At 43.2% G+C, this 27754-nt stretch overlaps 2 protein-coding genes across 3 annotated transcripts in view; one reads left to right on the top strand and one right to left on the bottom strand.

Moving 5' to 3' along the window:
• The window catches only part of CLTC (clathrin heavy chain), a 30974-nt gene extending 8168 nt beyond the window's left edge, over positions 1 to 22806 (top strand). The window contains exons 2-32 of one of the 2 annotated variants that reach the window (XM_054394226.1): positions 375 to 582; positions 2656 to 2924; positions 3221 to 3382; positions 4214 to 4327; positions 4501 to 4674; positions 5493 to 5690; positions 6347 to 6547; positions 7123 to 7275; positions 7721 to 7843; positions 8115 to 8252; positions 8363 to 8527; positions 8648 to 8828; positions 9190 to 9353; positions 11007 to 11132; positions 11690 to 11832; positions 12185 to 12419; positions 12765 to 12887; positions 12987 to 13132; positions 13285 to 13468; positions 13924 to 14116; positions 14582 to 14739; positions 14957 to 15121; positions 15210 to 15317; positions 15448 to 15615; positions 15788 to 15937; positions 16212 to 16343; positions 16506 to 16616; positions 17259 to 17429; positions 17690 to 17911; positions 21909 to 21984; positions 22543 to 22806. In XM_054394226.1, coding sequence (XP_054250201.1) covers positions 375 to 582; positions 2656 to 2924; positions 3221 to 3382; positions 4214 to 4327; positions 4501 to 4674; positions 5493 to 5690; positions 6347 to 6547; positions 7123 to 7275; positions 7721 to 7843; positions 8115 to 8252; positions 8363 to 8527; positions 8648 to 8828; positions 9190 to 9353; positions 11007 to 11132; positions 11690 to 11832; positions 12185 to 12419; positions 12765 to 12887; positions 12987 to 13132; positions 13285 to 13468; positions 13924 to 14116; positions 14582 to 14739; positions 14957 to 15121; positions 15210 to 15317; positions 15448 to 15615; positions 15788 to 15937; positions 16212 to 16343; positions 16506 to 16616; positions 17259 to 17429; positions 17690 to 17911; positions 21909 to 21984; positions 22543 to 22667 — 4986 coding nt within the window. In that variant the 3' untranslated portion in view covers positions 22668 to 22806. Of the gene's footprint in view, positions 1 to 374; positions 607 to 2655; positions 2925 to 3220; positions 3383 to 4213; positions 4328 to 4500; positions 4675 to 5492; positions 5691 to 6346; positions 6548 to 7122; positions 7276 to 7720; positions 7844 to 8114; positions 8253 to 8362; positions 8528 to 8647; positions 8829 to 9189; positions 9354 to 11006; positions 11133 to 11689; positions 11833 to 12184; positions 12420 to 12764; positions 12888 to 12986; positions 13133 to 13284; positions 13469 to 13923; positions 14117 to 14581; positions 14740 to 14956; positions 15122 to 15209; positions 15318 to 15447; positions 15616 to 15787; positions 15938 to 16211; positions 16344 to 16505; positions 16617 to 17258; positions 17430 to 17689; positions 17912 to 21908; positions 21985 to 22542 lie in introns of both variants that reach the window. The other variant, XM_054394225.1, reaches the window with a different exon arrangement.
• A 3332-nt stretch (positions 22807 to 26138) lies between these two features.
• PTRH2 (peptidyl-tRNA hydrolase 2) lies at positions 26139 to 27317 on the bottom strand. The gene is made up of 2 exons (XM_054394412.1): positions 27291 to 27317; positions 26139 to 26676 (listed from the first exon to the last, which is right to left on the bottom strand). Exon 2 carries the CDS (start codon positions 26656 to 26658, stop codon positions 26140 to 26142), a length of 519 nt encoding a protein of 172 aa, XP_054250387.1. The 5' UTR covers positions 26659 to 26676; positions 27291 to 27317; the 3' UTR covers position 26139.
• Positions 27318 to 27754: the final 437 nt, after the last annotated feature.

The following is a 27754-nucleotide window of genomic DNA, read 5'->3' as shown; positions in this document are numbered from 1 at the left end:
GTGGAATAGGTTAGGGCTCTGGGAGCAAATCTGGTGAGAGTGAGTACTGAACCTGCAGTTCTAGAACAGCTGCTGGGAACAGGCAAGTTCAGTGTGCAGCTTAAACCATGTTAGGGTCTCACAAGTTGAGTTCTCAAACCAGTAAGGTGTAAATGGACTGTGAAGACAAGGCACCAAGTGGTTGAATGGTCCAGGGCTTCTTTAGGAAGCCTGCTGAGCTTAATTGCAAATGGGCAAGAGTTTTGGCAATGGTTGTATTGTGACAGAAAGATAGATGAAGCTTAGAATCTCTTGTGACTTTCTCAAAAAGCTGTAATAAAGTAATAACCTAATGCTAAACTTTTTATTTTTTTAATTGCCTCCTTCTCTTCCAGCTCCAAAATCTGGGCATCAACCCAGCCAACATTGGCTTCAGTACTCTGACAATGGAGTCTGACAAATTCATCTGCATCAGAGAGAAAGTAGGAGAACAGGCTCAAGTGGTGATCATTGACATGAATGACCCCAGCAACCCAATTCGAAGACCAATTTCAGCTGACAGTGCTATCATGAACCCTGCCAGTAAAGTCATTGCATTAAAAGGTATGGAAATCCTGATAAAGGAATGCTTGGAATGGATGGAGAGCTCTCTGTAAGACTAGTTTATGATTGATTAAAGTCTCTCGGGCAGTTTATGTGGGAGGATCCCTTACCAAATTTTCACAGCTTAATGGGAGCTTAAGTTGAATGCATTTTCAGTTCTTCTGAAGGTAGCTGGGCAGTAAGCTTCAGCTGAGGCTTCCTGCTACTTGCTGATGATTAGGATGAGTTTTGCTTTAGCTAAACTAGGGAGAGCTGGAAGGGAAGCGTAGGTTTTTGAGATACTTCTGCAGTCTCATGTCTGGAATCATGTTGGAGGGAAGTGAGACCTCTTCTCATAAGTGTATAAAGTCCATCAGCTAAGCATCTCCTGACAGGAAAACTAAGGCTGGGGAGGAGGGAAAATATTCCTGAAGGCCTTAGCCTGGCCCTGCTGCAAAAGGCCAGTACACCAATTTGTGCATGTTTATGGTATCAGTTTGTGATAGGAAGAGTAAAGCTATGCAGGGAAAACTTGGGTGGTGAATCAACCACAAGGTCAGCAAACTTGGTATCTCTGGTGACACAGAACAAGCAGTTCTCTGTAGTCCTCCGCAGTTTCCAGAATTCTTTCTCTTTCCCCAAGAGGCACAAGGAGCCTTAAACTGTCACCCTAGGAATGCATGTGTTGCTAATGGAAAGGTTGATATGTATTCAATGTTGTCTAAGTTTGACTTTTAATACTGTACTACTGTTTTGTCACAACTTTAATGCTTTCTTGTGTGTGCAGATGGTGAGTTATTTCAATTGACTGTACTAGTTCCTGTCGTGTCTTATGAAATGAAAATGCAGAATAAAACAGCTCAGATCTGTGGTGCACGTGGCTGAACAATGGTGTTTAAGCAACCAAGAGCCTAAAATTCTGAGGTTTTTGTGTCCTCCCAAACAAGGGAATCCTTAACATACAGAAAAATAATCCCTTTAAGGAGTTGAAGTGTTCTTAAACTACTGGGATCTTGATACCAAGTTTTTTATAAACAGGAATGATCCTCTTGACTTAGGTCTAGACTTTTCTCTCCTGAATATGCCTTGCAGGATGCATGTTACCTGAATGTCATCTCCCTTGACTCTAAAGCTCCAGCTGCACTAGATAGGGAAACAAACTGCTAGTCTGTAGCTTGAGTAACACTCTGTTAGATTTCTCCAAGCTCCAGAGAAACTCTTGACTCTGCATCTTATGTCAGTAGCAGAACTAACAGTGTCTTATAATCCCTGCTGAGTGAAAGCACTTGCCCATATGGGCAAGCCATTGAGGCTTTATCAGGCTGAATTCCAGTTAATAACTGTAGCAGATATTCTGACCACCTATTTTCACACGATCTTTAATATTCCTCTTGGGCTATACTAGCATGTTCTTAAATAGCTGTCTCCTAAAACTAGTAGGACTTGGTCAGAACCTTCCTTATCTTCTCAACAGGAAGAAATAATTTCTTACATGCCACTGTGTGTATGCACCATTTAATGTAATTAGGAGAACTTTTCCACTTACCTTCTAGAACTTGTGTTGGTCACTAGATCCCTTTCCTTGCACAGTATCTGTTAGTCTGGTTTGCAGCCAGTAGCTGTGTATGCTGTTAGTGCAACCTGAGGATGTTAATTAATGAGTCTGAATCCTGAAAGCCCTCTGCAGCCTGATTGTTCCATGTTGTGCTTTTTTTTTTTTCATGCTTAAAACAGATGTGGAGAGTTTTTAATGACACTGACATAGCTCCTTACAACTTTCAAGAGACTCAGCGTTATTGTAACCTAGTTTGGGTGTATGTAAAGTATTACACAACTTGTTTGTGTAGCTGAAGCTCTTGTCTCCTACCAAGTTGTTTTCCACATCTGTTTGGTTGCTCAGTAGTGGCAAAATTAGCCCTAGGAGAGTGGTCTGGTTAAAAGTAATAGCTGAGCACTGAAGATACTGCAGTCTATAGCAGCATTTTCTTGAAGGAAGTCATAAGGGTTCAGTGTCGTGGTGCAGCTCTTCTACTTTTAACCAGTGCTTGAAATAAGTGGAAGCTGTCACCTGCCTAACAATGTTGTGTTTTCTAGCTGGGAAAACACTTCAAATATTTAACATTGAAATGAAGAGCAAAATGAAGGCTCACACCATGACAGATGATGTCACCTTCTGGAAGTGGATCTCTCTGAACACTGTTGCCCTTGTAACGGATAATGCAGTCTACCACTGGAGCATGGAGGGGGAGTCCCAGCCTGTGAAAATGTTTGATCGCCATTCCAGCCTTGCCGGCTGCCAGATCATCAACTACCGCACTGATGCTAAGCAGAAATGGCTCCTGCTGACTGGCATATCTGCACAGGTACTTCAACACCTGGGAGGCCCAGAGCTTGTCTCATTTCCTTCTTCTAGAGAAGCAGGGCTGATATGTTTGTTTTCTTTCCTAAAACATTGGTGGGAATGTAAATGCTTGTCTGAATCTTCAAACAAACTGAAGCGTCACTGAAAATCTTACAGTAATGGTATAAACACAAGTACAAGGCTAAGAGTCTTGAGTGATGCCTTTGTGAGAGCAAGCAGTGTATTTACCAATACTAACTTAAATGAAATTACTGGCTGATTGCTTGTTATTTCTGACTCTTGTTCTATCTTGTCTAGCAAAATCGTGTGGTGGGAGCCATGCAGCTGTATTCTGTAGATAGAAAAGTGTCACAACCAATTGAGGGACATGCAGCTAGCTTTGCACAGTTCAAGATGGAAGGAAATGCTGAAGAATCCACTCTCTTCTGTTTTGCAGTAAGAGGGCAAGCTGGGGGTAAGGTAAGACTTGGTTCTAAACATGCTGTAATCTTCAGTGACTTGCCCAGGTTATCTACTTCCAGGGAAACCAAATGGTTTAATGCACAAAGCTGCCTTTAGGGAAAAAAGTGAAAGGGCTGTGTCAGTCTGAATTTTATTTTTTTTATATATGTATGTATATATGAATGCTGAATGCTAATGTATATGGAAACTGGTGCATACAGAGCTTCACAGCTAGGACTGACTACCTGATGTAGCAGAAGGCTGTTTCCAGTCCTGAAGTGAGGTTGCATGTCATGATCAGCCTAATTAGCTGTTTGAAACACGTGACTCAGCTTCACAGGCTAAGCTTAAGGGAAAATCTGTTGTAATCTTTCTTTGATCCTGATTCCCAGTATCAGACTTTAACTTCCAAATGACTTGATGAAAAAAATTACAGTTACAAGCCCAACCAGTGGTCTAATATTAATACTGAAGTTGTGAGCTACTTTGTGGCAGCTAAACCAAAGTCAAAACAAAGCTAGATTGAGAGAAACATCTTCAGAAGTGTCTTTGTAGAGTGCTAACCAAGTTGAAAGAAAGTATAAAGTGACCTAGCTGAATCCTTAAACTTCTCAGTAGCTATTGGTAACTAAAGATCATGCTTAACCCTTTCCCTCATCTATGGTACATGGATACAGTATGCCACACCTTTAGACAGTGAAAGTATTTAGGAAGACTGATTTAGTTTATCTCTGCTGCTGAGCCCTAATCCCAATCTTATGCAAAAGAATTCTCATATCTTCATTGTTGAATCTCTTGTTACATAAATTAACTACAAGGACTAACAGACTAATCTTATCTATCGCACAGCTGCATATCATTGAGGTTGGCACACCGCCTTCTGGGAACCAGCCGTTTCCAAAGAAAGCAGTGGATGTCTTCTTCCCTCCTGAAGCACAAAATGACTTCCCTGTTGCCATGCAGGTAAGACAGCTGCAAAAGAGCACAAGAACAAGTCTCTAGCTTCTCTTGGTGAAACTAACAGTGCTCCCAGTTGTCATGAAAGGGCACAGCTACTTGCTGATCCGTAAAAGCACTGACTCTTTTCATCCCATTCATCCCATACCAAATTTCATGAACCTGTTCCTGTTTTGCAGATCAGTGACAAGCATGATGTAGTGTTTCTCATAACGAAGTATGGCTATATCCACTTATATGACCTGGAAACTGGCACCTGCATCTACATGAACAGAATCAGTGGGGAGACCATATTCGTTACTGCACAGCATGAAGCAACAGCTGGAATTATTGGAGTGAACAGGAAGGGACAAGTAAGGCAGCTTGGCCTTGAAACTACTTGTGTAGCTAAACCTTCTGGCTCTTAGTTAGATACTGTGGTGGTCAAATGTGTTAATTTCTGGGAACTGGTAGACAAGATAGAAAAAGAGAATGAGGAATATGGTGGTATCAGCTGAGCAGAAGTGCAGCTTGCCTGATCTCTAGTTTATTTTACAACTCCAGTTCTGGATGCATAATTTTGGGGGTTTAGTAATGGCAATCACTGCATCTAAACTGTCTTACTGTAGAGGATGAAACTCCCTGCTTTGGGAGGCAAATTGCATCCTCTTGCAGCACATGTTAATGGGAGTCTTAAATATGTTAGCTCTAAACTCTGTTTGGAACATCTATTGTCTGGCAGAGTTCTGAGCCTCAAAGAACATTTGCTGCTGTATCTCCATACACCTGTGACTTGCTTAGATCACTCTGACACTGAACAGCTGTGCCTTTACATGGAATTGATTTCAAGTGTTGCTTGTTGAGCATAGTAATACAGAGAAGACTTGTTCCTTGTTTGTACTCTCAGTTTGCTTGTATAAGACACTGAGAACAGGTTATAGGAAGATAGTATTTATATCCCTGTATTTCTGAGGTCTAGCTTAGTTTAAAGTGTAAATCATCTGCCTGATGCAGTCATTAGATGGTAGAGGTTCTTTCTGACAGGAGGTCTTGAATGAAACAGCAACATTTTGCAGTTAACAAGGGATGAGGAAAAGTCTCATATATAACATAGCTTTCCTTTGAGAGGTTACCTTGGTCCTTGGCTCACTTATGTGGACTAACTGGAGGTTTTCCTTGATGATTTGTTCAGGTGCTCTCAGTGTGTGTGGAAGAAGAGAATATTATTCCCTATATCACAAATGTGCTGCAGAATCCTGACCTAGCTTTACGAATGGCTGTCCGCAACAACCTGGCAGGTGCTGAGGAACTCTTTGCCAGAAAATTCAATGCACTCTTTGCACAAGGGAACTATTCTGAGGCAGCAAAAGTGGCAGCTAATGCCCCAAAGGTAAGAGAGAGATGCTCAAGAGTAGTCATGAACTCTATTGGCTTAAGCTCCTTGCTTCAGAAAAGCTTGCTGGATTTCTTAAGTGGCAAGACCAGAATCTTGCTACTGCTCCTGTAGTAATGTACCTGTGAAGAACCTGTGTGCAACGTGCTGAGAGTACTGGTGGTGTGTGCTGGAAGTTCTTAAAGCTTGTGTGAAGCCCACAGAGGGGGAGAAGAATTAATAAAATAATGGCCACAAGGCTTAATGTTTCTGGTATTTGTCTTCTTCGGTGAGTAGAAAAGCCTCTGTGAAAAGATAGCCTGTAGATGAGGCTGCATCTGGAGACAAGATAAAATGACAGACTAAGAGACCGAATTCAGATGAAAGAAGCTTGCTTGCAAGGATAAAGGTGTCTTAGTGCTGTAAGATAGTCCTCTGAACTAAATCTGCATTGCTACTGAAACAAGTGTAATAGGCCACTAGTGCACAGCTTCTGTCAAAACATCTCAAAGGCATCTGAGCTGATGTTCAGCCATACTGCTTCTGACCTATTCTGGGCTGGCAGAGCATAGTGTTGCTGTAGCAAGCATTTCCAGCTTCACCTTACTGGTGGAGAAACTCTTGCCAAGCCACAATAGCAGAAGAGAAAACTAAAGCGCATCTCTTTCTGGCAGGGAATCCTGCGTACTCCAGACACCATACGCCGGTTCCAGACTGTTCCAGCTCAGCCAGGACAGACTTCACCTTTACTCCAGTACTTTGGCATTCTGCTTGACCAAGGACAGCTGAATAAGTATGAGTCCCTGGAGCTCTGCAGACCAGTGCTTCAGCAGGGACGCAAACAGCTCTTGGAAAAATGGTTAAAAGAAGATAAGGTAAATTTGGGGTAGATGTCTTCAGAGCCTAGGAGGAGGGACATAGCTTCTTGACAGCTTCCCCCTACTCCAGGAGAACTGAACTGGGTAATATCATCAATACATAAGTGTGATCAGACAGTTGAGCAATAGGTATTCACTATGACTCGTGTTACTGCAAGAGAATCAATCAAATCTGCAAGAGCTTTGCCCATCCTTCTTAAAACTACAGCAGGGAGAAATTAATATGGAAAGCTCTAAGCTGTTGCTGTTCTTTCCCACACCATTTCAGGCTTCTGTGGATACTGACTTGCATTTACTTTGAGCTGTAGCTTACATTTCTGTAGTGAGCTGAGGAAATGTGCTGATATGGTGTTTTACCTAATTCTTTTTTATCTCTACAAATGCATTCCTGGCTCCTGTAGAACAGTGTAAGGAACTGAGCTCACTAGATCACTGCTGAGTCAGATAATGCTGCCAAGCTGGGCCTTAATTATTCTCAAGTGGAGTCCAAAATGAAGAGGAATGAGGAAGTTAATAATGCATTTTAGCATGGCACTGTAAGGGTAGGACTAACTGTGTTTATCTTTAAACAGCTGGAGTGCTCAGAGGAGCTGGGAGATCTTGTGAAATCTGTAGATCCTACGCTAGCACTTAGTGTCTATCTGAGAGCCAATGTTCCAAACAAAGTCATCCAGTGTTTTGCTGAAACAGGACAAGTCCAGAAGATTGTTTTGTATGCTAAGAAGGTGAGAGGAAATTAAATTGCTTTATCTGGCTTGTATTTAAGAATAACTGGTGTATATTCCAAAGCAGCTGAAAGTGATTGGGGGGAGAATCTGAGAGCCTGTGTAGTACCTGCTTTGGCTTAAGTTTTTGTTGTGAGTAGTTACTGGTAGACTTCCTCATGTGTATCCTGTCAGAGAATCATAGAATTGTTTTGTCTGGAAAAGACCTAAGCTTGAGTCCAACCATTATCTAACTCTACGGACTCTGGTGCTAAACCATGTCCCTTAACACCCTATCCCTCTTTTAAACCTCGCCAGGGATTGTGAAATACTTCCCTATGTAGCCTTTTCCAAATGAGGAAATCCTGAGTAGGTTGTGTAACCCTCTGATGGTAGCTTTTACTGAGTTCTGTATTTAACAAGGAATGTGCTCTTGCTGAGTTACTACTTTTCAATATCTATTCAGGTTGGATATACTCCAGACTGGATTTTCTTGCTGAGGAACGTCATGAGAATCAGCCCCGATCAAGGACAGCAGTTTGCACAAATGCTTGTTCAAGATGAAGAGCCTCTTGCAGACATAACACAGGTAAATAACTTTTATTGCTATGAAATGTTAACTTCAAGGCCTCTAATTGGTAAGAGGAACCACAGTCTTGCCGTTAGAGAAAGGTTTTTAACTCTTTGGGTGTATTTTACTGGGACAGTGCTGTTTCTTGCCTAGTTTGAAGAACACTGAGAGCTTCATGCAGTTCCAGAATAAATGCGTTAGCTTTGGAAGCTTCACTTGATGTTGCACTTTGTTTAAATGTATTTCCAGTTTCTAATCAAAAGCCTACTTTTTTTTTTTTTTCTTACAGATTGTGGATGTCTTTATGGAATATAATTTAATTCAGCAATGTACAGCCTTCTTGCTGGATGCACTGAAGAATAATCGTCCCTCAGAAGGTCCCCTGCAAACGCGTTTACTTGAGATGAACCTCATGCATGCACCCCAGGTGTGCTTTCAGAGTTACTGCCTTGTCTGTGGCTAGACAAACTGCAGCATCGTGGTCTCTGTGAAGTGGTAGTGTTTAGGAACTAAAGGAATCTTCAATACTCCTTTTAGGTTGCAGATGCTATCCTGGGAAACCAAATGTTTACTCATTATGACCGGGCTCACATAGCTCAGCTGTGTGAGAAAGCTGGATTGCTACAGAGGGCACTTGAACACTTCACAGACTTGTATGACATCAAGCGTGCAGTTGTTCACACTCATCTTCTCAATCCTGAGGTATGAGATCAAATAGCCTCAATCTAGCACAAGCCATGCCATTAATAACTGTTTGCAATATTTGACTTTAGGGCATGTGGTATTCTGCATGGGTCTAAAATGGCTTCTTTGTCTTTGCAGTGGTTAGTGAATTATTTTGGTTCCTTATCGGTAGAAGACTCACTGGAGTGTCTGCGTGCTATGTTGTCTGCTAACATTCGTCAGAACCTGCAGATCTGCGTCCAGGTAGCTTCAAAATACCATGAACAACTGTCAACACAGTCACTTATTGAGCTGTTTGAGTCTTTCAAGAGCTTTGAAGGTAAGATTGTGCTCTTATCTCTAGCAAAAGCACACACGTGTGTATGAGGGATTGTCTGTCTGCTAAAATCTAGAAAGCTGTATTGACATTAGCTACCTGGCAATTGATGATGATCCATCAGTATTTATCCAAGTCAGATATAATATGCTTGTATGTGTAACACATAGGGAATACAGCAGGCTGAAATCAGCTGGGACAATCTGGATTTTGTAAAACAATTGCAATGTTTGAATCTTTTCAGGTCTTTGTAAACTGCAGTAGCCAGATTGATGGTTTTGTAACTTGGAAGGCTTTCCTAAAAGCTAATATTGTTCCAACTCAACTGCTTTAGTAGATTAACGCATTGACTGTTTCCCTCGAGGTTTGTTTTATTTCCTGGGCTCTATTGTAAACTTCAGCCAGGATCCAGATGTGCACTTCAAGTATATTCAAGCTGCATGCAAGACAGGACAAATTAAAGAAGTGGAAAGAATCTGCAGGGAAAGTAACTGCTATGATCCAGAACGTGTTAAAAACTTCCTCAAGGTAATGCGTGGGCAGCACTGGATTGTCTTGGCCTGTTTGGGGTGCTGACAGAACATGCTGTGTGTCCCCAGTAAATGAGGCAGCTCTCTGAAAATACAGATGAGTACCTTTGCACTTAAAGATCTGTCTGTTTAAACCAGAGATATTTAACATGTTGGCAGAACCTCCTAACAGAGCCTGAGAAATGGAGAATCTGTCATATCCTCACTGCTCTTAGGAAGGTTAACCTGGCTTGAGCTCTCAACCTGTAATAGCAGCACCATGTCATCTAGAACTTGTTACAGGTGCCTCCTATAAAGTAGCAAGTGTGTAGCTTGAAGGTGGAGAAAAACCATAATGACAAATGAGTTCGTAGTGTAATCCTTATTTACAGTGTAGTCAGCTTCAACTGAGCAACTACAGAAACAACAAGTGGAATCAATTCCATAAATGCTTTCAGAGTTCAGACTTGATCTCACTCATCACATTACAGAACTTTCAGCAGATGAGCTGCAGTTCAGCTCTCCAAGGATATGCCAGTCAGCGTAATCCATGGTGACTGTTCCTCCTAGGATTCAGAGCATTGCTGAAACACTTGTGAGGAGTGGAAGAAGGTGGTGTGCTCAAAATTCAGATTCTGTAGCCTGATAGGTGCTGACTTTATTGACAAATGTAACAGTGCTAGAAACACCTGAGAAACAGTGTGGGAGGGGAAAACTTTATCTGGGAACATTTCCTGCCTTCGTGTTTGTTGGTTACATAGCGTAGTCTTAGATTTTGCTGATCATATCTGAAGATGGCAAAACTCTTCAAATGAGAATTCTATAAACATAATCTGGTGTCACCGAGGTGTAAGGTATGTAAATTGATCAAGCCACCTAAGATATGTTATCAAGCTGTCAAATTCCTGATGAAAGCTATTGTTTTTTGTGCTGTTCCATGTCTGGAATGTGCAGGACATGTACCAGGTAAATCTCCCAGTACAGGCCTCCCTGTGTAAAGTCCTTAAGTGTAATTTATATGTAGGATTATATTCTGGGATGTGCATGTTTGAATAAGTGAAGTATGCATCCGGAATACTGTCTGCCACATAGATTAAGCTTCTGTACTGTAACCATTGTAATCTTGTGCTGAAAGTTGGAATGCTTTTAGATAATTAATCTGACTAGCAATGTAAGAAGTTCTGTTACTGGCTTGATTCTTACTGTTCTCTAAATCCATAGCTAGAAGGTATCCCAAGACACATGGCACTTAAAGTCAATTCTCTATTTTAAGTTTTACTTTATGAACCACAACTTAATCTAGTCTCGGTTAAATTCCTTAAGAAATCCCAGAGTGCTAATCCTGCACACCAAACACAAGTGGCAACTAAAACCTAAATCTATAGCTTGGGCTTTAATAGTTGTATTGTGTTGTAAAACTTTGTAGACTCTGCTGTGCAAAGGAGCAGGGTTAAACTTGAGAGAGCTTCTTGCTGTAGGCCCTGAAGTGGGTGTTGAGTACTCCTACTTGCTACATATTGCGAACAATTAGTTGAACAATAAGCTGTCATTATTTGGTTGACTGTTGAATTTTGGCTTTCCAAATTCAGCTGCTTTAACAGTTTAAGTGACTTGTATTTGTCTGCTTAAGCCTAAGAATGAAACCAAATTACTAAAGCTCTTCTCTTTATAGGAAGCTAAACTCACTGACCAGTTGCCACTCATCATTGTATGTGATCGCTTTGACTTTGTCCACGACTTGGTGCTGTATTTGTATAGAAATAATCTCCAAAAATACATTGAGATTTATGTGCAGAAGGTAAGTTACAACTTGTACTTGTCTTTAATGAGCCAAACTGACCAATTTTATTGCATTACATGCAACATTCTAAGTATTCTGTAGAACAGCCTCATACTTGAGTCTGACACTTAAGTACGTATTAGTGGTTTCTGGTAAGTTAGCCTTTACACAAGTCAGATCTCTTACTCTTCAGCCAAGCTGAGCAGTAATCTCCACTAATGTCTCTTGAAGGAAGAGGACTTGGTAGAAGAACTTTGAAATTCTTGGGGTATTTTTAATGTACAGCATTTTGGAGGGTGGGGAAGTTCTTTATATTCCCTGCAGGGACAAAATTGGCTTGCTCAGGAGCTCTTCCTATGGGGGCTGAGCATTAGTCAGCCACTGATCTGTGGTGTGAAACCCTGCTGACTGAAGAATTGACTTACAAGCTTGATTAGAACCTCAGGAAGCTGGGAGTAAAGGTGGGAAGATGAGATCAATCTCAACAAGCAGTCTTCATGCGTACTTCTAGGGCCAAGTATTGACTGGCTGTGCTGCCTGACAACACGCTGACTTCTTTAAATGATCCTCTTTAGGTCAATCCAAGCCGTCTGCCTGTGGTTATTGGGGGACTGCTTGATGTGGACTGCTCTGAAGATGTGATAAAGAACCTTATCCTTGTAGTGAGAGGTCAATTTTCAACTGATGAGCTTGTTGCAGAGGTTGAGAAGAGAAACAGGTATTAAAACTTGACCAAGTCTCCTAACACTGACAGACTGGTAATGATTATACTGGTCATCTATCAATGCACGTCCTCTTTACATAGCTAGAGCAAGCAGTAAAAGTCTCCTTTGCTTTTTGGCTGATCTCCCTTAAGCATCCTTGAGGTAATGAGAGGTTTTGGCAAGTGATGTTCTTCATAGCATCAGAAAGTTCTGCCATTATAATAAACCATAAAGAAGGTCAAAATAGGGTGTTACAACTCTGGTTACTTACTATCCTACACTGCAGCTGACTTCTAGAGTGAAGAAACTGTGCAAGTGGATCCTTACTCACTCAGCCTCTCTAATGTAAACACTCCTTCCTTCTAGGCTGAAACTGCTTCTGCCCTGGCTGGAAGCAAGAATTCATGAGGGTTGTGAGGAGCCTGCAACTCACAATGCCCTGGCCAAAATATACATTGATAGCAACAACAACCCAGAGAGATTCCTGCGTGAGAACCCCTACTATGATAGTCGTGTTGTTGGCAAGTACTGTGAGAAGAGGGACCCTCACCTGGCCTGTGTGGCTTATGAGCGTGGACAGTGTGACTTGGAGCTGATTAATGTAAGTATGCCAAGGCAGCTGGCTCCTGGGTTAAGTTCTAACCTGGCTATGATGGGATAGATATTCATGTGTTTGACTGGCAAAAGCATTTATTTCCCAAAGTACTGAGCAGTTCCTACCTGCTCACTTGTAATAGACCAGGCAGTTATTTAATCTCCATCTGTAGCTTACTGAGAAATGGGAGACTCTCCTGGGCATCCTCAAATGGGTGGCTATTGGAAATACCAAAGCCTATGATTTCTGGTCTCTCTCAGGCAGGCTTGTTAAATGTTGGTTACAGTTAACTCATCTACTGTAAGCTCAATAGCTGTGACTTCACTCTGAATAAATTTTGCCTTTCACCAGGTGTGCAATGAGAACTCCCTCTTCAAAAGTCTCTCCCGCTACTTAGTTCGTCGTAAGGACCCTGAGCTGTGGGCCAGTGTACTACTGGAAAGCAACCCCTATAGAAGACCCCTCATTGACCAGGTATAACTGACAAAGCATTGAAAACCTTTGCTGTCCCAAGCTGACTTGCTACTAGTGTCTGAATAAACTGATCTGTTAATGTCTCGATCCTACCTACAGGTTGTACAGACTGCACTGTCAGAGACACAGGACCCTGAGGAAGTCTCTGTCACTGTGAAGGCCTTCATGACTGCAGATCTTCCTAATGAGCTGATTGAACTGTTGGAGAAGATAGTTCTGGATAACTCTGTGTTCAGTGAGCACAGGTAAGTCAAAACTATGTCACAGGACATTATACCTGGCACAGGTGTTAAATTGCTGGGAATGTGGAACAGCAAACTAACACCTTCGGCAGAAGGGAGGGTGGATTTCTTGGTTGTTACTTGATGTGTACTAAGATTTTCTCTTCTCTGTTTAGGAACCTGCAGAACCTTCTCATTCTGACAGCTATTAAGGCTGATCGCACCCGTGTGATGGAATACATCAACCGCCTGGATAACTACGATGCTCCTGACATAGCCAATATAGCTATCAGCAATGAGCTGTTCGAGGAGGCATTTGCTATCTTCAGGAAGTTTGATGTCAACACATCAGCTGTGCAGGTATCTTAAAATCTCAGTTTGTAGTCACTCCTTGTGACCTGTTCATCCTCACACAAGGACTTCTCTGTGAGCTTGTCCTAGAATTGTTTTGTTTGGAAAAGGCCTCTAGGATCAAGTCCAACTGTCAACCTATGACCACCGTGGCCATTAAACTATGTCCCAAAGTGCCATGTCCACACATTTCTTGAACACCTCCAGGGATGGTGCCTCCACCACCTTCTTGGGCAGATGAGATTGTGGCTTCAGTGCTTAAAACCAATTAGCAAAGTGACCAGAACTGCTCAGCATCCTGAGTAGAACAAACATTATGGTGAACCCTTTAGTAAGGGAAACTTCATAAGCATAACCTTGCTCCTTTTGTGTGGGTCCATGGAAGAGCTAACATAAGCACAGCTCAGTGTCTTGTAAAACTGACCTTTCTAGACAGTGGCTGATCGTGGTAACCCTTTCTTTAGGTGTTAATAGAGCACATTGGAAACCTGGATCGTGCATATGAATTTGCTGAACGCTGCAATGAGCCTGCTGTGTGGAGTCAGCTGGCTAAAGCACAGCTTCAGAAGGGGATGGTAAAGGAAGCAATTGACTCATATATTAAAGCAGATGATCCTTCCTCGTACATGGAAGTTGTTCAAGCTGCCAATGCCAGTGGTATGATTAAGTTTTATTTAAATCTTTGCTGTTGGTGTTGCTCAGCCCTTTTGCGTGGTCTGTTGCTCAAACTGCAGTTCTGCCAAACCTGTGCTTTGATGCAAGCAGAGGACTCTGGTCTTTCAAAGGCTGCTCTGAATCAGAATGGGAGAAGGTAGTGTATTCCATTTGCAGTTACCTAGTGGTCTTATAACTACTTTATTTAGCTAGCTGGATACTACTCTCAGAGCAGTTGCTATTAAGGAGGTTTTTGCATGAAGTTCAACACCAGCATGTATTTGGTTAGGCCCATGGTAAGGTGAGTTCATCTATGTAGTTTGTGCAGTATAAGGGATGATTGCTGGGGAGTAGCTGTAGGAGGACTTAAGTCAAATAAGGTTGAGCTGGTAGTATAGTGTGTGTATATAGCTTAAGCACAAGTGTCCTCAATGGCAAGAATTGAGCATTCTGAACTTTGTTTCATAGGAAACTGGGAAGAACTGGTGAAGTATCTCCAGATGGCACGCAAGAAGGCCCGGGAGTCATACGTGGAAACAGAATTAATCTTTGCTCTTGCTAAAACAAACCGTCTAGCAGAGCTAGAGGAGTTTATCAATGGACCCAACAATGCACATATCCAGCAAGTGAGTGGGGCTGAGTTTCAGTGTTGGGCTATCACAGCTGCAGGCTTCTTAGACCTTGCTAACTAGAGGGGTGTTGGGACTTGCATCTCTTTAGAAGTGCAGATAGATCTTGGGCTTTAAAGGCATTTCCATTTTGATAAAGGCTTGAATGCTGCATGTTTTATGTAAACCCTCGACTGAAATGCTGCAAGACTAACCTGGTTACGCTCTCCTGTAGGTTGGTGATCGTTGCTATGATGAGAAGATGTATGAAGCAGCTAAGCTGTTGTATAACAATGTGTCCAACTTTGGCCGCTTGGCCTCAACTTTAGTTCACCTGGGTGAATACCAGGCAGCTGTGGATGGCGCTCGGAAAGCAAACAGTACTCGCACATGGAAAGAGGTAAACTCAGTGATTGAATAAGGTGCTTCAAAGCTGTGGCCTCTTCAGAAGCTTGGATGATAAGCCCTAATGCAATTGTCCATTCCAGGTCTGCTTTGCTTGCGTTGATGGCAAGGAGTTCCGCCTGGCTCAGATGTGTGGACTCCATATTGTGGTGCATGCAGATGAGTTGGAAGAGCTAATCAACTATTACCAGGTAATTAAGCTGACTCCTGTTGCACAGGCAAAGTCTAAATTCTTTCATGGCAACTCTGTCTAAAAGAAAACTAATTTTCTAGTTTCTTCCTAGTGTGAAACACCTCTAACTGTCGGCCTGTGTCTCTTAGGATCGTGGCTACTTTGAAGAGCTGATAACTATGTTGGAAGCAGCACTGGGACTAGAGCGAGCACACATGGGGATGTTTACAGAGCTCGCCATTCTCTACTCCAAATTCAAGCCACAGAAGATGAGGGAGCACTTGGAGCTGTTCTGGTCCAGAGTCAACATTCCCAAGGTGAGAGTCTGAGGCCTTGAATTTAGCTTCAAACACATCTGTTGGGATTGTCTGTACCCTAACTTTTGCAGCAGCAGCTCTTGAGGGTTATCAATAGAACTAAAGCCTGATCATTGATGGTCACCAATAGCAACATATGCTAACTGGAATTTCTAATGTGCCTCTTGCTTAGGTTCTGAGAGCTGCAGAACAAGCCCATCTCTGGGCTGAACTGGTGTTCTTGTATGATAAGTATGAGGAATACGATAATGCCATAATCACAATGATGAATCACCCAACAGATGCTTGGAAGGAAGGCCAGTTCAAAGATATCATCACTAAGGTAAGACTTTTATAGTGAAAGGAAGTAAATTTCTTGCTGTGTGCACTTCAGTTCTTTTCCTTCACTAGTAGCCTGTTTAAAACTCAGCTGCTTTGTTGTTGCAACATATATCAAAGCAAATCAACTACAGTAACTAAAGAGATTTCTGAAGACAAGAATGAGTCTTGGACAAGTGGTGCAGTTGTACAGGAATATATGGGGTTATGTCTTTAATTTGGATTCCTTCATAATCAAACTTATGCTCTGAATGTGGTTCATCCTTTCTCATCCCTAGGTGGCCAATGTGGAGCTGTATTACAAGGCAATTCAATTCTATTTGGAATTTAAACCTCTGTTGCTCAATGATCTGCTGATGGTGTTGTCCCCTCGGCTTGACCACACTCGTGCAGTCACCTTCTTCACAAAGGTAATTTTCCTACTATACAGATGAAAGAGAAAGTTATAGCTGGAAAAGCATTTAGATGTAGTAGCGTTTTAAAATGCTGAACTACTTCACTGCACACCAGGAAGATGCTAGGAGATCTGTACAGAAAGTTATCTTGACTTAAATATCTCTGATTCCTGTCAGGTTAAACAGCTACCACTGGTTAAGCCTTACCTGCGCTCTGTTCAGAATCACAACAACAAATCAGTGAACGAGTCCCTGAACAATCTCTTCATTATTGAAGAAGACTACCAGGTATGTCTTGTCTTGAATTGGGTAGTATCTGGAATGGGTATCAACTGGCATGTTTACATGCTTCATGATAGAAGCAGCTATTGCTGCATTTCAAAGTTCTGTTCAAACTGGCTCTTGTGATAGTGTTCTCAAACTGTGTTTAATGTCTGCCAAACCAGATTTCTCTATTGTTTTAGGTAGACTTCAGCTGTTTGCTCTTAGCTTTGCTTAACCATACATTCGCCAAAATGAGTGAATGGTGACTAGCTAGGGATTAAGTGGAGAACTGTTTATGTTTCTGAGAGATTTTTGTGTCATTCCTACTGGGGATAGACTGGGTACTTGGTTAAAATGTTTTTTTTCTGTAAGGCAAGCAGTGGGTGCTATGGACAGAACTCACAGAAAGGGCAAACATTTTTAATGCTCTGTTTTCCGAGATCAGCTGTTTGGTATTCAGAGGCTCTTAACCTCAGCAACCACTACTAAAAATAAGTGAAGTACTCTAAAATGTGTGTCAAACGCCAGCTTTTCAAAAGAAATAGATCTCTAGGTCTGGCTAGAATACTTTATCCTCCTAGACACAGGAATATAGAACTAAGATATCTGGAAAAATATTTGGGGATGCAGTCTGAGGTGTGAATAACTTCTTCCTGTTTAACTCAGGCTCTTAGGACTTCTATAGATGCTTATGACAACTTTGACAACATTTCTCTTGCTCAACGTTTGGAGAAACATGAGCTAATAGAGTTCCGAAGAATCGCTGCATACCTCTTCAAAGGAAACAACCGCTGGAAACAGAGCGTGGAGCTCTGTAAGAAGGACAGACTGTATAAGGTAAGACACAGGCCTGCTTCAGCATGCTTGGCTCGTTTTAGAGGCTGCCTAGTAAAGTTGCATCTTTTTGGATGCCACTAGGTGGTGTCTGTTGTTGATCTGGCAAATCTTGCTTCAGAGTGGCAGTAGATGAACAGATTCCTTGGGAATAAGTCATAGACTCTCTCTTCTCTGCTGATTTCAGTAGCATATTGCAGACTCATATCCATGTCAGTGAGTTTACTGTGGCACCTGAGGCTGAACAGACTCTTCTGTTGTAGGATGCAATGCAGTATGCTTCAGAATCCAAAGATACGGAGTTGGCAGAAGAGTTGTTGCAGTGGTTCTTGCAGGAGAACAAGAGAGAATGCTTTGGTGCTTGTCTCTTCACTTGCTATGATCTCCTAAGGCCAGATGTTGTCTTGGAAACAGCGTGGAGGCACAACATCATGGACTTTGCCATGCCATACTTCATTCAGGTCATGAAGGAATACTTGACCAAGGTAAGAGCAGGTGCTTCTCCAACACTGAGAGCTTGTTAGTCACTGTGGTGTATGCCTTGAAACTGTCTGCTTGCTACTAACATCGATGTGGGCTTTGTCAAATGTCTGTCTGTCCATGTCCACACTTATTTTTCAGTCCATCTGGGGAGAGACTTCGCCCTCTAAGAGACTGAAACACTTGCAGACTTCACTCTATCTACCAGTTACAGAACCTACATCAGTAGTATTTGCCTGACCATGGGCAGTGTCTTAAAGTAGCTGCAGGATTTGGGCTTTTCATGTGCCATGTCAGGAACCTCAGCTGGGATCATGCTCTAACATTTCTAGACTAGATACTAAAAAAGCTTTGTAGCTAGATGTGGAGTCAACTTGGTCTGCTGTTCATTTAACTCTAAAATGTGGCTCTGATACTTAATGGCACTAATTATGACTCATCTTTTGTTCAAAGTGACTTAGGATGGGGACAGTGCTTGGTTATGTTCTGACAGACTTGAACCACGTTGGAGTTAAATACCAAGTGTCAGTAGTGAGATTTGCCCAGCCAAAGCTTTCAGTGTGTCTTCAGTGAAATGGGGTAAATTCCTTAATGATTGAGACTCTGTGAGAAGTAAAAGCTAAATTCAAGCTTAGTCAGTGGAGACAAGAGTACCTGTTTATCTGAGGGATTTGTCTGGCTGGTATTTCTAAAGGCAGGACTACTCTGTATTCTTATAGCAACCTGCTATCCTTAAATGCTGTATATTGGGGGAGGTTGGGAGCTGTCTCATCAACAGCATTGCCTATCAGCTATGCCTGATGTACCAAGCTAATACTAGGCCTCTTTTGAGAGTAGTAGCCTTGCAGTAGGATTCTTAAAGATTAAAATCTCATGATCTACTAAAGGATTAGGGTATAATTGTAGTGTAGCCAATGGAAACAATGCAGTAAGATCTAACAACAAGCAGAGCTGCCTTTCTAAAGCAGATGCTTCTGGTGTATCTTTGTTTTTACTCACCTGTACCTTAATAATTTCTTCCCTGACACTTTTGTTTCTACCTTTTTATATGCTAAATATGGAATTTGATTTTTCTAAGCTGCACCTTCTGAATTCCTTTGCAGGTTGATGCAATAAAGGAAAAGGTGAAAGTTGATTCTTGTTTCCCATCTTTAAGTCTGGAGGACTAAGTCTAAGGATTCTGCATGAGTTTTTTTTCTTTCCTATGTTTACTACACTGCTGCTACTGCTTTTTCCCCCAAACAAAATATCACTAAAGCATATGCAAATTGTTTAACTTTACAAGTAGCTAGTGCTGTAGGACAAAAGTAGATTCATTTGCTACTAACAAGCTAATAGATCCTCAGGAAGGGCCTATAGGTGATCAGTTGGATCACAGTCAACCTAGTATAGAACAGATACACAAGTGCTATTATTTGTCCAATCTGGGAGAACCTCTTAAAATAGGACATAATTTAAGTCCTGGAGCACTCTGAACCATAAACCAATATGGCATTTGCTGGTTGAAGGACTGTGATCCAGTTCCTGATCTCTTGACCATTACTAATGTGTGCTGACAGTAGGTGAAGTAGATACTAGCTGCTTCAGAAGAGACTCTTCCTCATTCAGGTGTCCAGTTCTTATGGTGCTAGTCTAATCCACATGGTGCTCTAGTTCATGTAGCAACTTAAAACTTCAGCTGTTAGTCTGTGGTTCTCTTCCCTGTAGTAATTTCTTGTTGTGCAAAAAGACTGCCTTCCAAGCTCTTCAGCTTCACTAAACTGCTCTTGCTACCTCATTTAAATGCTTATTGCTCTTCTGAGGCTTGCCTTTTGCTATGCAGTTTTGCCCTTCCAAAGGGCAGTCTCTAAGGTCTCTGTCCCTCTGTGTCTGTACAAATAGCACACTGATTCTCCTTAGAGCAGAGGTCAGCCTTAGTGTCAGTTTTCCATTAATGTGGTTGAGCAGAGGGCACACATCTGACAAATGGCTTGAAGATGGACTAAATGCAAACTGCTTCTCAGTGACAAGATGTCTGTAATGACACCATTGGAACTCGAGGCTAACCTGACTAAAATGCATAGTGTAAGGTCCTTCAGCAGCTAGTAAGTGAGGCAGTAAGAAAGCGTGTGTGTGAAAAAAGGTAACTGAACTGCAGTGTTTGCATAAACTACGCATGTGTAGCAGTCATTGCAATTACATCCCACTACTCCTTAAGCTACAAGGCATTGCTGTGGGCTGCGTGTGGTTTTTTGGGGGGAGCCTGTATGGCAGTCATCTTCAGACCTCACTCTTGCTTCAGTACTTTTGCCTCTTTTTCATGCACACATGACACGATAACATTGAATGCATGTTACTTTTCCTCTGCAGCTTATTGCAGTCCTTGTGGAAAAGCCTTTAAAACAATCTTGCTACAAGTGTGTAGGGTACTGAACCTGGTGATGCTCAAGCAAGTGGTGTAAGAACCATCCTGCAGGCTGTTTTCAAACTTGTGCTGCTTGTTTAGCTCTGAGGGGAGGCATCAAAATTGGCTCAAAAATGCATCAAATGTCCTGGGCCTGAGGCTTTCCGAGTTCCTGTAAATCTAATGCCTCTGCTTAGTAGCAAACTCTGCACATTCTCCTTGGATTTGCATCTCTAAACTTGTGCTTCTGTGTTCAGTGTGTTGCTGTTTGAGTTAAACAGTGCAGTTCTCAGCACAGTGTCTGGAAATGAGTCTTGAAGCATTGGCATACGTTCCTGTGCACTTCGACAGCAGCAAGCCAGATACTGGTGTGAGGCAACAAAAAAGCTTGCCATGAGAGCCCAGTCAATGAATGAACTCTAAAGCTCAGGACTTATGCCTCTAATTGAGGTTACAAATTAACAGTTTTATGGAACACATGTTGTAATTCACAGCTAAATGGATGAAGGCAGTTAGAGCTGCCTGCAAATATTTGCTAACGTAGCACAGTTAAGCTGGAAACTGTTCCAACTCATGGATGTTGGGGTAGCTGATTAAGTAATGCTCACCCTGTGTAAGTACAGGAAACATGTCTTCAAACTCCTTTATTAAGGACACAAGTGAAATGAAAGACTAATCTGGTTTGTGAGTTGTCTTACTGTCTTAAAAAATAATTGGCATGATTGTCTCTGACTTTATCCTAAATCTTATCTCCTAGGTAAAAGAGCAATACCTAATTTTTGTGGTTTTAGTTCCAGGGCCTGCCTTAGACTGTAGCAATGCTGAGTTTCCTTGGATCTGTTTTAATACCAAGCAATACTTCAATACACTACAGAACAAGTTTCTTCTCTTGCTTTTCTATAGGGGTGGGCTAACAGCACAGCTGTACTTGCTGTGCAGCAGAGTGAAGGTGGCCAGTCTTGTCTTGTTACTGTGTACTTAGCTCCCAACACGTTGAGTATTGGTGGGTTTAGGCTGACTGCCACACAGTTCTAGCGTGGAAAAAAGCAAGTCTTATACACATGCATTCTCTGCATTTGAACTTAAATTGCATGAGTGAATGGGTTTGGAAAGTGAAATCTTGAGGCTCAAGTGACATGTCGGATGCTATTGCAGTCTGCCCAATACAAACAACTTCAGATTACTTTGCCTCAATGTTCTACTCAGGGAAACCTCTCCAGGTCTGGGCATTTAGTAATGCTCCAGCACCAAAGGTCTCCACTGACACTCTGCTAAAAATCTGAGTTTGTGTCCTAAGGCTGTTGGTCTGAAGCTGTTGGAGCAATAGTGACTGACGAGCTTACTGATGTCAAAGCAGCTCTAGTCCACTATGGGACCTCTCATATAAAGCTTCAGCCTGGAGTGAGCTTTCAAAGTTCCACAAATTCCTCAATTAGGGGTTTTTTCAGGAAATGGACAATCTTGACTGCACCAGTACCAACATTGCTACTTGATTTGATCTTAACTTGTAAACGGTCTCCTTTTCTTGATGGGTGTTAACACTAAGGCTTTTCCACTTCTCTGCCATGAATAAGTACTCTTTTTGGAGGAGATTTTTTAATTGTTGGTCTCAATTCCAGGTGGATAAACTGGATGCATCTGAGTCATTGAGAAAGGAAGAGGAGCAGGCCACAGAAACACAACCAATCGTTTATGGTAATGCTTTAGTTCCTGTGTTGTCAGTAACAATTCTTGCCTTTAAATCAACACTTCCCTAGATGTGGCTTTTCCCAAGGAAATCCTTAGAAATGGGAACGTCCTTTGTGTGACACTGAGTCTCGAGGGAATGTATTCCAAAATACTAGCTTACACTGCTGCTAAGATTGGATACAGACTGCAGGATTTCAGATTGTCCTAGCTCAGCCTTAGGGAGTTGTTACTAAAGCTAAGCATGCAGATGTCCCCAGGGTAACTGCAGGCTTTCTGCTGACCGAACACTCAGTACCAAGGAATAAAGCTCAAGCTGTTGACAGGATCACACGGGATGTTAGGAGTTAGAAGGGGCCTCTGGAGATCTTTGAGCCCAACCCCCCTGCCAGAGCAGGATTATAGAATCTAGAGCAGGTCACACAGGAATGCATCCAGATGTGTCCTGTAAGTCTCCAGAGGAAGTGTCCATGATCTCTCTGGATTGCAGTAAAGTTCTTCCTCATGTTGAGGTGGCAACTTCCTGTGCTGTACTTTACATCCATTGCCCCTTGTTCTGTCTTGCAGGTCAGCCACAGCTGATGTTGACAGCGGGACCCAGTGTGGCAGTTCCTCCCCAAGCACCTTTTGGCTATGGCTACACCGCCCCTCCCTACGGGCAGCCGCAGCCTGGCTTTGGGTACAGCATGTGAGAGCAGCACAAGTCAGTTGGGAGCTAGTGTATTTTCTTACTGAAACTCCACCGTCCCTCCCCGCTTTAACTCATAACAGGGAAAAGCAAGAGCTCTGCCTCGTGTTCTCATAACCTTTATTTCATGAAGGACTGTTTTTTCTAGCACAAACGATTTGAATCACTTCTGTTAAATCTTTTTTTTTTTTTCCATTTTTCACATTCCATGTCATTTAGACTTTTACTTTCAAAAGGGGGAAATAGTTTCAACAACTTTTTTGGTTTGTTCCAGTGGGCTCTTTTTTTTTTTTTTTTTGGCCTGTTTTTTTTTTTTTCTGCAGGACTGCTTCTTACCATTAAGTCTATTGTGAAGATTCTGATTTGCACTCTTCTTAGTGTTAAACTCTAATACTGCATCTTAAGTTCATTGTATGTGAGCAGCTTACAGTATGTACCGTCTTATTCTAAACGCATTTAAGTCTCACTCTATATCCAGAGAAAGCTAAAGCAAAGATACTTGTATTTGACCTTGCAAGACTTGCTGACAAGAGACAACACTAATCAGCATATCCTACCCTGGTTGGATTGCATAGCTCTAAAAGAATTTACAAATGCGTACAGGACAACCTTGCCTGACTTAAAAAAAAAAAAAAAAAGAGTACAAGTTTTGGGTTCTTTGGGTTTCTTTTTTTGTTTCCTTAACCTATGCAGGTTTTTCCCAGTTATGCATATAGAAACTGCTAGTGTCTTTTTGCTCACTCCATATGTAACAGATGAACCTTATGTTGTGCTGTATCCTGTGCTTTTGTGGGACATTCCATTCAGGAACAGAGCACCATGATTCCAATCTGTGTATTTACTAACCCTGCCCTGAGGTTTGTGTATGTTGGATATTGTGGTGTTTTAGATCACTGTTTTGAGTGTACAGAAGAGAGAATTCAAGCATATTGCTGTTCAGTTTTGTTTGTGCAATTTGAAATTACTCAATTTAAAAGAAAAAAAAATAAATTACTGGACTGTGGACATGCTGCATAGTGGTAGCTTCACTTTACTGTCTTCAAAAAGAACCTTTGACCTTGAACCAAGTATTACAGTGCTAGTGGTGTGGGGTGTGCAGGGACATGCAAAGGTGTGAGGGGCCAGCAGGAGAGAGCAGCAATGGAGACCTTTAGTGGTGTCTTGCACTGAGGGGGAAATACAAGAAAACACAAAATGCTTTTTCTAGAGGAAGATGATGCCAGTGAGAAGAAAATAGCACTTTTCAATGGTTGGCTGCCTTGTGGTCAACTACAGCATATCTGAGCAGGTGATACGTTAGGATTGTAGTAGGGTGTGTCAGTTAAATTGAGATCATGTTCTAGGTATGTAAGTTGCCTTAAATATATTTAGCTTCAAATAAAATTGACTTCAATGTTTCTCGATGAATACTGTCATATTTGAGTGTCATGAGTCTCAGTGCTGGCCATCGCTGTGGTAGCTGTAGAAACTTGTCTCTTAAGCAGGAGCCATCCAGTGTCAGGTTCCAGCACTGAGGCTGACCTCCCTTCCTGCTTGTTACTGGGATTCCAGCAGCTCCTGACTCTGTGAGCACTGCAGTGGTTCTTTGTGTAAGGGTGAGTCTTGGCATCTGGTAGACTTAACCAGCCACAGGCTCTAGCTCTTTGTTAGGAGTGTGGAGGGAGTAGGGCCAGCCTTTGAAACAAATTATGCTAAAGATGAGGTGCAGTTTCAAAACTTCTTTGTTTATTACACTTGCATGTCAGCCTCTTTGGGTCTGTAACATTGATGAAGACAAATCCAGCTGAGCTGTTACGAAATAGGGGAGAACAGAAGACAAACACAGCTGAGAAGCTGTAAGACCTGCTAAAAAGTAGCATTTTCACAAAACTGATTTGTTAGTAAAACTAACTTTATACAGGGTCCACCTAATTACAGGTGTTTTGTAGTGTTAAAGCTGTGTGCTGTGATCTGAACTGTCTTGTAACATTGTTAAACTCAAGATTTGCTAATCTCCAGTAAACCAGGGTTAAAGTTAGATGCTGTATGCCACATGTAGGGTAACTCCCTGTAGCTGGGTTGAACTGGGCAAGTGCAGGAGCTACAGGCACCTCCAGAAGGGCATCACTGGTTACAGCTTCTCCCAACTGTCCCCTGCCTCTGAAGGCCAGGGCTGCAAAGCCTGTTCAACTTGGTTGGGCTCATACCAGTTACAAGCTATTGCATCAGTTACAAACTGTGCAGGAAGCTGGCTACATGGGGCAATTTTTAACTGCCTCAGCAGTTCATCCTTCCTGAAGTAAATATCTCTCTCAAAAAACCCCTCCTCCAAGACAGAAGGAGAACTTGTTAAGTTTTATTAAAGCTTCTGTTTGCAACTAAAGCAGAGAAAGTGCAAAGTCCTCAATTAATTGCACAAGTCTTAAAAATACTGGGTTCCTGTTCCTTCTTAGAGCTAGCAAAAAGTTACTGGCCATATCATAGAATTATTAAGGCTGGAAAATCCTTAAGGCTTTGAGTCCAACCATCACCCAGCTACCCTGACCACTAACCCATATCCTGAAGCACCACATCTACACACTTCTTGAACACCTCCAGGGATGGGGACTCCACCATCTCCCCAAGCAGCCTTTTCCAATGACTCAATACTCCCTCAGTGAAGATTTTTTTCCTAATGTCTAATCTAAACCTCTCCTGGCACAAATTAAGCCCATTTCCCCTCATCCTACCCATAGTTACTTGAGAGAAGAGACCAACAGCAGTCTCACTACAACCTCCTTTCACATAGTTGTAGAGAGCAGCACGACCCCCTGTAGCCTGAGCCTCTAGTTCCAGAGCCCCCTACTTGTTGTGGAAGGGCAACTGAGACGGTGAGGGAGGGTGGGAGGTGATTTGCTGCCTCCCCAAGCAGGACATTCCCTGCAACCAGACATGTGGACAGCTCCCTGTTTGTGGGGCAACTCCATTTGGGTTCCCTGGCACTGGCTTTTGCCTCTGTGGTCACTATGCTGGCTTTTCTTCTGGGAGGGGACCATTACAATCAACTGAGCTCACCTCTGCTTGGTGGGCAGGGACCCCTTGCTGCTCTCCCTGAGGCTTCTTCGGCCCCAGGGTGCTGGTTCTGCTCACCCCACCTGAACAGCTCTCAAGCTGCAAGCTCTTAGGCACAACCTTGCTGCTTTCCCAGCTTCGAAAAGCCCCCAGAAGAGCTCCTTCTTGGCCCTTTTTGCTGCAATTCCCTCTCTGAGTGTGGATTACCTGCACTGGAGCTAGTCTCCTCTGCCTTCAGCCCCATTGAGCCTAGGATTTTCTTTCCACTTTAGTAAACAATATAAAAACTAGAAACTCATGATTTGCAAATTTCAATCTCTTACAAAAACTGTTTGTTTTTTTTTTTTATTTATACTGAGAAAATGCATGGACAAATCCCCAAAGTTGGGGTTTATCCCTGCAGCACTGATAGACACCAATGCATTCAGACTTCTGTGGTCCTCAGTTTAAAAGAGTTTTAGCTGACCAGAAACTTTATCTACTAAATCAGCTGGTCCTGGTCCAATACCAAGGACTGTCCTGGAACCTGGAGCTATCTGAGTACGACCTGCATCTTGTATCAAGCTCACAGTCAGTCCAAGGTGTTTAGCATCAGCTAGGAGTTGAATCAGAGTCTCTTCATCAGGAGCTTTGAGGACCACTTTAGGTTGTCCACAGTACTCCCACTGTTTTAGGAGCTCAGGATTTCTTCTCTGAGCTTGCTTGTAGGCAGAAACAGCAGCATGAGAACACTGGGCTGCTATTTTACCCTTCCCCATCTTCAAATCGTTGCGGACAATCAGCACCATCTTGAACTCCCCAGACTCTCCCATGATGTCAGCTTCACTCCCCAGGCTGTTGGCAGGTGCAGCCATCCTGACTTTGGGCTGCCTGAAGAGTCTCCCACGAAGGCCCCAGCCCAGGCACACTCCACACGCAACTCCAGCGATGACACTGAGGAGCCCGGGTTTAGAGAGATAATCCATGATGGATTCGGAAATTAGCTAGGGAAGGGTGGGAAAGACAGAATTCACTCGAGGATTTTTCAGCTTATAGGAGCACACCTGGGTATCCTTGGAGACAGCGTTTGTTATAAAACCCAAAAACTATTCCACCTTCACGCACTGGGAAAGGATGCTCAGAGACGCCTTTTTTGGTGCATGGTCTCCTTTCCCAGCAACAGCTTTGTAATGGCAAACATGTCAGCAGTGACGGTGCACAACCCACTGGTGATAAGCTTCATACTCGGAAGCAGAACTAAGAAAGAAACCCGCAATGTATATTGAAGCTACACCTAAAAACGCGAGAGAAACGGCAAAATGGGGGCGGAGGGGAGCGTTAAGTCAGCGCCTAAAATTCACTTTAGGGCTACTGTCCGGGAGGGGCGACGCAGAGCCGCCTACAGCTCCACCGAGCGCTGTGGCAGCTCGGGCAGCCCCGGCCCCGCCAGGCCGCACGCAGCGACACCCCCGGGTGGAAGCGACGGTAACGGCCAGGTCCGCATCGGATAAATCTAAACCTGGTGGAAGAAGGACGGCAAAGACCGAGAGCGAAATGAGCCGAGGCAGACCGCGGATGCCCGCGGCCCCCTGGAAGCCGCCGGTAACCTGCACCCTACCTGCCGTTCAGCACACCAGGCCGCTGCCGCCGGCGCCCGCAGCTCACGCCACCAGCACGTGCCCGGGAGGGGCGGGCTAAGGGCGGGAGCTGGGTGCGGCGCGCAGGAAGTGATGATGCGGTGGGCGGGAGAGGGTGGATTTGGCTTTGCCCTCACTTCCGGGTTGGCCCGGGCCCAGTGGTAGCGACCGGCACGGAGCGTGGTGAGTGCGGCGTTGAGGGCTGGGCTAGCACTGCTCGGGGGCTTGCCTCGTCTCGCCTCGGATATCGGAGGGGATTCCTCGGGCTGGCAGGGCTCCGCGCCGCCCATTCCTCAGCGGCACCTGCTGGGCTTCCTTTATTCCCACCCCCTCAGCACCGACCGCGGGGCCGATCCTCTCACAGCTGCTGTGGAGTCGCGGTCCCGGTTTCCTGTCTTCACGGTGGCGGGCACGAGGGGCGGGAGATGCAGCCCCGGGGCGGCGG

Source organism: Indicator indicator, chromosome 30 (assembly GCF_027791375.1).
Source record: "Indicator indicator isolate 239-I01 chromosome 30, UM_Iind_1.1, whole genome shotgun sequence".
NCBI lineage: Eukaryota > Metazoa > Chordata > Aves > Piciformes > Indicatoridae > Indicator > Indicator indicator.
Note: the sequence above shows the minus strand (reverse complement) of the source record. Positions and strands in the feature narration are given on the sequence as shown.